Source organism: Pyrus communis, chromosome 10 (assembly GCF_963583255.1).
Source record: "Pyrus communis chromosome 10, drPyrComm1.1, whole genome shotgun sequence".
Classification (NCBI taxonomy): Eukaryota; Viridiplantae; Streptophyta; class Magnoliopsida; order Rosales; family Rosaceae; genus Pyrus; species Pyrus communis.
This window is the reverse complement of record NC_084812.1, coordinates 26,082,808-26,094,139: the sequence shown is the minus strand read 5'-3', so window position 1 is coordinate 26,094,139 and position 11,332 is coordinate 26,082,808. Positions and strand designations below refer to the sequence as shown.

Sequence of the window (11,332 nt, the reverse complement as noted above, 5' to 3'; positions counted from 1 at the left end):
ATCTTGTGTGCTCATCGTACATCGTGTGATTAAAAATCATTTTAAAGTTTATTATTTAAAATTGAATACAAAAGTACCAAAAAAATAAAACCGACCTACGATATACGATGAATGGACACGATTCACGGATGTTTAAGATCCTCATCAAAGGGATCCGGAGAGGATCCTGTTGGCATTCTGAAATCGATTTGCGACTCGAGTGTGAGTGGTTGGTAGATATGTCTGTATTATATTATCTACATAGCATACAACGCAGCTTAACTTGTCCATACTCCATACCTCATATAAATATGAAAATAATAAAACGGAAGATAGACATAAGACATAGAATTCCGAATCTTGACTGAAGAAAAAAGAATTCCTAATTATAGAAGGAGATTCGTAGGCCTTCAATCAATATTATAAAGGAAGTATTAGCAAAAAATTCACGGTACTGTTTATTTTAACGAAAAACTACATTTTTACATTAAAAAGTCAAACCTGATACTATTCATTTTACCCTTTATTTTGTCGTTAAAACTCAAAATTTTCAAATCTTTTTCATTAGTTTTCCTGATTATAAATGGTCTATTAGTATTTTTTTTACTTGTAATATTAAATTTAATTTTCGTAAAAAATGAACTTAAACTACATTATTATCAATCTATTATTTATAACATGCACACAACGTTCATTAAAAACAATAAAAGCTCAAAAACTCTTCTCAATTTGTGGTGTACTTACGAATTTTGAGTCTTTTTCTTTTTCCGTTACAAAAGTAATTATTTTTGTTATGTTACAGCGAAAATTTAGAGTCGCCCTCCTAAAGTCCGGCCCTCTCTCTCTCTCTCTCTCTCTCACTCTCACTCTCATCCGACTCCCAATCAGCTTTTGTTTGATACCATCTGTATATATATTTAAACAAATTGGTGCCCTCCAGCGAGTCTCTCTCTCTCATCTCACATCCCCCTCTTCAGCCTCCCTCGAAAAGTCTCTCTATTTTTTCTGCTTCTCTCGAATTCTCCTTTCGATGTAAAGACATTGATTCTCATCATCCCACGTTACAATTCAAGCGATGTTTTCACTTTTTATTGTTGCTTCTGAAAAATTAAGAAAATGTAGGGATTGTAATGCTTACTTGTAAGTTTCAAGTAATGGGTTTGTGTTACTGTGCAGATCTCCGCAACTTTGCGTTAGGGAAGTTCAAGAGGAGGAGATGTCGAAGGCTGGAGCATTGGATCTCGCATCGGGTCTCGGTGGAAAAATCGACAAAACCGATGTTCTCTCTGCTGTTGAAAAGTACTTCCAACTCTCTCTCTCTCTCTCTCTTAAAATATGATCCAGTGTGAAGTTTGATTGTTTCTCTCTAGAAACTTAGATTTCATATTGCACCCACCAACTTTAATCATTCCTTGACGTTGAAGGTTTTGTTCATTTATTTTGTTTCAGAAGTAAATACCTAAAGTTTTGATCTTTGTATTTCAAAAATATATGCTTGATGTTCATGTCTTTGTGTTTCTCTCTCTTGATTAAGCTTAATCTTTCTTATTCTTACTAATCTGGAAGTGGGTTGAGCTCTAATCTTTTCTTACCATGATGTTTAGAAAAATCTTAATTTTTTATGGGATTAATGCTAATTCTTTTTCTTTTGGCATACGATAGAAAAACTACACTAAATTTACTTAAAACTACGGGGGAGAGGGATTCGAACTCGGGTGCAAAGGGTGGATTAATGCTAATCTTGATGTGGGCTAGTAAGCACAATCAAATCAAGGCTAATCTCAATTATCAGATGTCTAGTCATAGAGATTGGAACTCGGGTTTAGAGGGTGGGTTAATACTAATTTCGACTTGGGCTAACTACTCACAATTGTCAGTTGTCATAGAAAAATAAAAAGTAAATTAATGATCTGTAGATTTTGTGAAGAAGGCAGTGTTCAGGGGTATATATCTGGGAATGTCTGTAGAGTCACGTGAGTTATGGTGGGGAAGTCTGAGAAGTCCATACAACGTGTGGTGCAAGACTGCTAGAGAAGTCACTTGCATAGGAAGTAGACTTCGTGCCTTAAAAGCATTTAATGGTCCCATTTCACAAAGGTTCCAAAGCTTCCTTCTTCTTTTTATTTTTTATTTTTTATTTTAATTGGTTACCCTAAAATAATTAGGGAAAAAAAAGGATTCTGGGAAACTTGCAGTAACTTTGATCTGGCACTTGGTAAGTGGAGGAACTCGTGATGTCTTTGGTGAGGTTTGAATGTTGGTTGTGATGTCCTTTTCTGTCAGAACTAGCTAACCAAAGAGTAAAGCTTTCTATTTGAATATATGAGATGGATATTTGGTAGGTTTGGAAGTTTTGTTTTGTAGTTACATTTTCCTTTTATCTATATATATATATATATATATTTTGTTTTTTTTTTTGCCTGGGAATTCATGAATTATGACAATTAAGTACTTAATATTTTTTTTCTGTCCTACTAATAGATATTGAAATTATGGAAGCAGTACTAATTCTGTTATAATTATATTAATGGTTGTTATCCTTTAAATGAATATAAAATGAAAAATATACAGTGGGTTTAGAATTTTCACTTATGAATTATGTATGTAATGGAGATGAAAAGTTTGGAATTCTTGGAAAGAACCACTTCAAGGAAATTTGTAGTATGGCTATGAAGTTCTCCTTCGGGAGCAGTTGTAGTATGGCTACGAAGCTCTCATCTTCAATTTTGCTAACCTGAATGTTGACCGAAATTGATGATAATATGCCAGAATATTGAATAGAATTTAAAACAATAAAACGTTTTACATATTTATCGAGTTGCATGGCTTGAATTCCCGATCCTTTGTTTGTGCGGTGACACAACAAGACTTTGAAAGCTAGTTTGTTCAATTTTGTGAAATGATTACATGTCATTTGTAGCCGAACATGTACTCTTCTCATACATGGCAATGCAAAGTTCCTAGAAATTGTTTTGGGATGTCGTGTGAAATAATGTAACTTGAGTTTTTGCAGATGTTATGGCATATGTGGTTGTAATCTCAGTTTATTGAGTAATGGTTCAGGTATGAGAAGTATCATGTTTGTTATGGAGGGGAAGAGGAAGCAAGGAAGTCCAACTACACTGACATGGTAAGATAGACTCTTGTATCAACCATTTGTCTTCTGAGGATTGTCGGTATACAAGCCTCTCTTGCTAATAAGCTGCATACTTTGTTCCCACCTGGTTATACCTGATTTAATGTCTTTTTTTTTTTTTTTTTTTTTTTTTTTTTTTTTTCTGTTTTTTCAACTATATTTTCTTGTTTGGGATCATTGATCTCCTAGGGATTGTGATTTTCTCTGTTGGTTCTACTATTCACCAGAATCACCACAGGGAAAAATGTTCTGTTTCCCGATGATATTATTCACCATGTATATATTATTTATATATATAATCTTCCACAAATGCTCCTCCCCCCACGACCTCAAAGGCTTCTTTGTTGTCTTATAATATCACCTAGTTCATGTGATAAGACTCAAGATAATGGCAAGTTGTGTGGTTACTTTTTCATTTTGGACGAGATATTAACTTTTATGATAATTAAGATACATTGTATTATGTCTATATGGGAAAGTTGGCCTTTGCAATGTCTTTTGAATATAAAGATTTAATGGCTCATTGTTGTCAATTTAATCTGATGACATTTCGGTTCAAGCTTGGGATGTCATACTTCACTAAATTGGTTCATTGGGATTTCAGGTTAATAAATACTATGATCTTGTTACAAGCTTTTATGAGTATGGTTGGGGAGAGTCTTTCCACTTTGCACCCAGGTTCCTCTTTTTTCTTCGTATCTTCACATGCAAGCAATGAAAACACTGTATCTCTTATAAGAGTTTCTGATGGATGTATTGCTCTCTTGCAGATGGAATGGGGAGTCTCTTCGAGAGAGTATCAAGCGACATGAACACTTCCTTGCTTTACAACTAGGACTCAAACCTGGGCAGAAAGTTAGCCTTCCAAATTAGACTTTATGGAATATAGATTAGCAAGAGAAAGATTCTTTTATGATTTGGTTCAAAATTTCAAATTATTGACTTAGTTTTCTGTATTTTTTGTTTTAGGTTTTGGATGTAGGTTGTGGAATTGGTGGACCATTGAGAGAAATATCTCGCTTCAGGTGAGTGCCGTTTCTTTTATTCAGGTTTTGGTTGATGGACAGCGTTCTCATGGCTGTAATATTTGAATACGAAGTGGCATATGCAGACTATCCTTTATACTGAAGATGAATTTTCTAGGTTGTTTTAGTTCTTATGAATATTAAATTTACCGCTGGGTTGGACTGAAAACACCTTATCGGAAGACCTCCTATTATGCGTATGGTTTATTCAATATGTAAGATGATACCATTGTGATCTGTACTTGATATGCTGATGTCAAGTCTAAAATTTAGAGTTTAGTGATTTAATTGTTCGAGAAGAATCTCTATGTTCACAAAGATTTTCTGTGGTGGTTTGTGCAGCTCAACATCAATTACTGGGTTGAACAACAACGAGTATCAGATCACAAGAGGAAAGGTAGATAAACCTATGTATACCGGCGACGATTTGTTTTGAATAATGAACATAATCAATGCCCAGTCTTGATGGTTTCTCAAGATAATCCTTTTGTCCAATTCAAAATTATGAAGCCTAAATGATTTATTTATTTAGTTATATTAGAATGACCACTGGGATACTTCAGTTTCAAAGTGGCCTAATACTATCATGCTTTTGTTTGCTTTGTAGGAACTAAACCGTAATGTAGGAGTGGACAAGACCTGCAACTTTGTTAAGGTTGGTAGCATTGTATATGATGTTCTTGTTCAACGTAGAAAGTACCCTTTTTTTTCCTTTCTTGCAGTAATACATAGGAGAATGTGGAGAGAACTGGTTTATGTTATAGATCTAATTCTTTGCACTTTATAAATGGTGCAGGCTGACTTCATGAAACTACCTTTCCCTGAAAATTCATTTGATGCGGTTTATGCCATTGAAGCGACCTGCCATGCACCAGATGCAGTAAGTCATTCTTGTGGCTTGAAACCTTTGGGCTCTTTAAGTTAGTGCATCATTAACTTCCACCTGTTTTTCTGTTGGCTTAACGTTTCCATCTGTCCTGGATAGTATGGGTGCTACAAGGAGATTTACAGAGTACTAAAACCCGGTCAATGTTTTGCTGCATATGAGTGGTGCATGACTGATGCATTTGATCCCGATAACCAAGAACATCAAAAAATTAAGGTAAGAAAACCAAAAGCATAAAATCAAGCTGTTGATAGATACTTGATTTACTTTTGAACGATTTCTAGATTGTGAATATATATAAAAGAGCTTCATTGCCACAGGCAGAAATTGAGATTGGTGATGGCCTTCCGGACATCAGATTGACAGGAAAGTGTCTTGAAGCTTTGAAACAAGCAGGTTTTGAGGTCAGTAGGAGGGTTTTACTTCTTTTTGAAATCTATGCAAGGGAAAAGAGATTGACTTAATATTTTCTTTTCATTGTGAGCATAGGTCATATGGGAGAAAGATCTTGCGGTGGACTCACCTCTTCCATGGTACTTGCCTTTGGACAAAAGTCGGATTTCACTTAGTAGCTTTCGTCTAACTGCTGCTGGGCGATTTATTACTAGAAACTTGGTAAGAGCATGTATATGGTAGTCATTCAATGAATTGTTGAGCCACTTTCTTATGATGCGTTGTGGAATAGTGAATACTCCTGTGCTAAATACAATAAGCACAGGGATTAGTGGCTGACTTAAATTTTATTTTTTGTAGGTCAAGGTTTTAGAATATATTGGACTTGCACCAGCAGGAAGCCAAAGAGTTCAAGATTTTCTGGAGAAGGCAGCTGTAGGGCTGGTCGAAGGCGGAAAGTAAGTATTCTTTCTTTTCAGCTTGTTTCTCTCTTCTGAACCATCATCCACCTCATTGGGCAAAAGTAAGTTGGCTCAAATATGTGGCATCTTGTTCTGTGATTCAAACACGAATCGACAGGCTGACTAGAACGACGAATGCCTATTTAAGCTACAACTCTCTGATTTCGTTCTAGAAGCATGCATATATTAGCTACTGACATCGATTATCCTAATGAATGTCTTTCAGGAAAGAGATTTTCACACCGATGTATTTCTTCCTGGCCCGAAAGCCGCTTATGGAGGAGAGTCAGTAGATTGGTAGTGCAGACTAGTTCAACCCGCAAGAGATTTGCAAAAATATGTTGGATATTCTAACTTGTTTTGAGTGTTGTGTCAAAGTTGCTTGTCTGTTGTTTTGTGTTTACATTTCCTGTGAGTTTATTCTGTATCTTTATTTTGATACAGACAATGAAGAATTAATTATTTTAATAGTATTTTTTTTTTCTGGGCCTTGGTCACGTGCTATACCACGTGTGAGTTTGGACTTGTTCTCCAGCACCATGTGCAAAATTAAATCAGATCTATTATCACTCATGAGATCCACAAAGAACATGCTGTCTTCATATTTTATTTTAATCGAATTTAATTTGATACAAGACATTTTTTCCGGGTAATGTTAAGTAGATTAACAACTTAGAATAAATTTTATAAGTTATTGACGTGGTTGCTGATGATGAGATTATTATTTAAATATTGACTACAATATTTGTATTTTATTAATGACACATCATATAGTTTTTAAATTTAGTTTAAAAAATTTAAGCTACTTAACGTTATTCGATTTTTCCTGTCAATATCATTAATTTATATCCCTTTCACAGTGCTTTTTCTGTCAATATCATTAAATTATTTCCCCTTCACATTCTATGGGGAACAGAATATTTTATGTAAAACATTTTATTCAATTCAAAAGAAGGCATAAAGTATCAAGTCTGTTTCACACACTACAAATCAGCGTGCAATGTAGCCATAACATGTTGCCTCATTGAAACTAAACATTCACAAACAAATGAAAATATACCTTTGCCGACAAAATTTGAAGGGTTCGTCACACAAAAGGTGACATATTACGCGCTAGTTTTTTTTCCCTTGGCACGAATACTTTGCCCGACGATTATTATTTTACTCATCGATCTATTTTCATCGGACAAAGGTCTCTGGTGAAAAAAAGAAAAAGAAAAAAAAAAAAAAAACCCCCGTTGACAACTTTTACCTGATCAAAGGTTTTATTTCGCCGGGTAAATTTGCTATGCCAGACGAAAGTTGTTTTGTCAGGTAAATGGTAATTTGTGGTGGTGTAGTTAGCTTTAGTTCATGTATTAGTTCCTCCATTTGTTATATAAAGGATTGTTTAAAATTAATCTAAGATGCGAAGAGCTAGGAAGATTCAAAGTGAAATATGATTGTTGTAAGAGCTTCGAGCTTCAAAATCGAGTTTGACGCCAAGACTACAAGTAACAGAGCAACAACACGGTGAAGTCAAGGCGCTTAAACTAATGTTAGAGCCACCAAATAATAAAAGAGCATGTACCGATTTATTACTTAAAAAATAAGTGCATCCATGATCAGTATTGCTAGAGTTCAACAATTATGTGTATATTGCATCACGATCTCTCTAATGTTGGTACGTAGGTTCCACCGATAAGAGTCTCAATCCTATTAGAAAAGTGAGTACACTGTGGTAAACAAAATATGTTGAAAATCCCGCATCAGAGATTTGACGACACTACTACAATTTATATACAAATGGTTTCATTTCTAATCCACGGATGCCTTTTAGGATAAAACCTCACACATCTTAGGCTACAGGTGGTTAAGTTGGTTGGTGCACAATTTCGTGAATGTAGGTAGTGGTTATGATCGATTCGATATAAAAGAGGGCGTAGTGTGTATTTTTCGTTGGGGATTTCCTGGAAAAAATCGTCGCATATTCCTCCGATTCCTTATGAAAGACATTCAGTCCATCATAATAGAAATTAAAGAGGGTATTTATGCTTGTCGTGTCCTTTATATGGAAATAAAAGGACAAGGAGCCATTCCCTTGACTCGTACTGATGAGAATTTTACTCCACGAGAGATTGAGCAAAAAACTGCTAAGTTGGCCTCTTGCATGTACCAATTGAAGTATTTTGAAAAAAGGAATTGAAGAATGAACACTTTGCAAGAGATAAAAAACTCAAGAACCATCTTTTTTTATACAGCATAACTTAACTGAAGTTTCCTTAGAATGCTTACTCGAGCCAAAGCAAACGTATATGGAACAATTCTAAAACTAAATTGTTTATGTCCACAATTTTTTTATGCGTATGTAAATCCACTTAACTCAATTTAGTAACAAATGTAATTGATAGATTCATCATATACTTTGGGGACAATATCGATATTGGACCATGTAGTCCATCTCTCTAAAACTTAGCTAAACAAGTTTGTCTCTCTAAAAGTTTAGCAAAGTATAATCTCTATTTTCAATTCGTTTAAGTTGTTAGATTTTATCACAAATTGTAGAATGCAAGCATGGATGGAGATAACAAAAAAAATAAAAATACAAAGTCTCTAGAACAGAAGATTGATAATTTTTTGAAACCCTAATAGTCGGATTTATTTGAATGCTATTACATCAAAGATATTTATGCTCACTCTACCCACGTCGATACATAAATTATTATGAAGGATAACAAGGATTTTTTGCTGATCTAGCAATCGTGTAAAGTCATGGACTGCGTCTAATTAAGATGTTTGATGTTGCAGTATTTGTTGGAGCAGTGACCCACGCAGCTTGCCCTTTTTGATTTGTCTGCCATTAAAAAAATACAACAAATAAGAATGGAAAAATTAACAAATGGAAATTTTGAAATGGGATTTTAGATTTTAGGGCTTAAAAGAGATTTAGTTAGATTTTAACCTGAATGATTTTTGAAATCTAATTTAAATTTCTATTTTTAAAAATTATCATATTTAAAAAATTATAAGACGTTTACTATTTATAAACTTACCATCCGAAATTCTCTACTTATCCATATTAATGTATTCTTTTGTGCTCCAATCATATTAATAGATATACAAATTTATGCAAATTTCAAATTAAAGTCAACAACAAAATAGAAAAAAGTTATATTTAAAAATAAAAAATAAAAAACTTATAGGTACGGAAGTGTCGGTACGTAGGTTTCAATACATAAGTTTCGGTACGAATGTATGAAAAGTAGATAATATACGAATATTCTTATTATGGGAACTTAATAATTTCAATGATAAATAACATTTTTATGGTTTATGGGAATCAATATATAACCTACACACAAAAAACTCAAAACTATTACAACCTAGTTAATATTCGAAAACTACAATTAAATATCAAGGACTGTAGTTAGTTTCTAATCTTAGGCAAGCTTTTATTCAAAAAGTAATCTCTTTCAAGGATTGCAATAGAATTTTTCGATCTTGAAAAGGAATTCAAATTATGTGCATCATTTTCATCCACACATGCACGTATCTTATGATTTATGACATTCGAATTGAATACATTAAAGGATAATCAAGTGACAAAAACAAACAGGAGCATTCATAAGGATAAAAATCGTGTAAAGGAAAAATGAAGCGTTGCTAGAGGTGGAAATTTTTAACGTTTAAAGGAAAAAAACGAGTATGCATGAAAAGAGAGGGCGCGTACCGTTTTTATATTTGGAACATTGGTAAAGTGAGCAACCCAGTTTGCAGTACTGAATAACCTGATCCACAAGACTTTGAGGCTGAGTATTTCCACACTTTCCTTTACATCGTTCGTAACATTCTGCGACCCAAGGGAAACTACAGGCGCCGTAGCATTCTTGGAGACATTTTTCGTTTGCGACGACCTGCTCAGTGACTAGCAGAAAAACCATCATCATCATCACCACAGAGCGTGTACGGGCGACACCAATATTCGACCTCATTTTTTAAAACTTAACCTAGTTACTCTGCAAAAAACAGCTTCTGAAATTCCAGGAGGCCAAGGATACCTTTTTATAGTCTCATTGTTCTTGAGTTGTTGTAATTCTTATACCATTCAAGCATACAAGGAAACAACATATAACCAGAAATGGACAAATTTAAATTTCGTTCATATACCTGTATATATGTTTGTTTATTATTCGCCAAATTAGGTATAATAAATAACAGACTTTATATATATATGATTTTGTGTGTTTGTATGGTTCATCTTTTCAGGTTAGAACTACAACCAAGAAAACAACTAAAAGGCCCATCCGACGGTTGAACAAATTTGATCCGAACCATGATAGCGCTTCAAGAGATGAGCACTTTTTTTATTATTTAATTATATTTTTCACAAAAAGACAGTACAAAGTTCATTGGCTTCCATTTCACAATGTGAATTTTTTATTTTTTTTTAAAAAAAGTTCACGGCTTATATTCTTTTCTTTTTTAAGTTATTATTATTAAGAAGAATGAGAAATGTTCGAACCTCTTACAAGAATTTATGAAGTGGGAGAATTTCAAACCCATGGATGAGTGTGTGAAAACTTAACATCCTATCCACTAAGATATTGGATCACATGCTCTTATATTCATTCTTGCAAGGAATTGATTGCACTGGTGGATACAATATTTCTTTTTAATTCACTATATTTTGTGTTCAAATCTCTTTCCCCCCCTTAGTCTAGTTTAAAATAATAATATCGCTTATAGGAGAATTAAATAAAAACTATAATATATCTCAAGTATGAAAAATAGAATATTTTATTTTTAGAGCAACTTCACCCATCCATGAGTTGCCATGACAACAAGGCTCCCAAGTACCTCATGAATCCCAGAATCTTTCTCCACCCATGCAACCGTTGAGCCAGATTCAGCCCGACTAGTAGCCCAGGCATATATTGACCAAGTATCTACCGGGGTGATGACAACTCTTAAATAGGTGCATTAAGACAATTATTATTCATTTTTTTCACGTAACACTAAAAAAATACATGATGGGTGAATGCTATTATAATAGTTTTATAAATTTGGAAACAAATATTGGTTAAATAATGCATTTAATCGGCAAGTTTAAATGGAATACTGTCGCACAAATTTTCTTTTAATAAGACGGATATTTTAGATAATCTTAGTCTATAGAAAACGGATGCACTAAAGCTCAAGTGGCACGCATAGATGACCAATTGACCTAATCTATATATCATCTCATGCATATTAAACTGGCCTAACCGCATCAGACTCTAATTTATATATTATTAAACACCTCGTAATTCTTTCTGCATAAACATTTATTTTTAACCGCTTAACTTACAAAGTTTTTATGGTATATTTGGTATGTTGAATGAGATTGAGCCTTGGAAATATAATTAGATTGACTGAGACATGTAAATAAGAAACTTAGAACTCATGTATAAGGATGGATTATTCATAACTCATT

General features: G+C 33.8%; 1 protein-coding gene across 1 annotated transcript; it reads left to right on the top strand.

Annotated features, from left to right (window-relative positions):
• The first annotated feature begins 878 nt into the window (after positions 1 to 878).
• Positions 879 to 6,364, top strand: LOC137748123 (cycloartenol-C-24-methyltransferase). The gene is made up of 14 exons (XM_068488205.1): positions 879 to 1,011; positions 1,156 to 1,278; positions 3,043 to 3,109; positions 3,720 to 3,793; positions 3,886 to 3,970; positions 4,085 to 4,140; positions 4,483 to 4,537; positions 4,748 to 4,795; positions 4,937 to 5,020; positions 5,126 to 5,242; positions 5,347 to 5,430; positions 5,516 to 5,641; positions 5,780 to 5,877; positions 6,107 to 6,364. The coding sequence occupies exons 2-14, from the start codon at positions 1,196 to 1,198 to the stop codon at positions 6,171 to 6,173; spliced, it is 1,044 nt and encodes a 347-aa protein (XP_068344306.1). The 5' UTR covers positions 879 to 1,011; positions 1,156 to 1,195; the 3' UTR covers positions 6,174 to 6,364.
• Positions 6,365 to 11,332: the final 4,968 nt, after the last annotated feature.

Coding starts and splice junctions, on each gene's coding strand:
- LOC137748123 (XM_068488205.1), top strand. CDS start 1,196: ATGTCGAAGGCTGGAGCATTGGATCTCGCATCGGGTCTCGGTGGAAAA. Junction 4,141..4,482: donor AGAGAAATATCTCGCTTCAG/GTGAGTGCCGTT, acceptor TGGTTTGTGCAG/CTCAACATCAATTACTGGGT. Junction 4,796..4,936: donor AGACCTGCAACTTTGTTAAG/GTTGGTAGCATT, acceptor TAAATGGTGCAG/GCTGACTTCATGAAACTACC.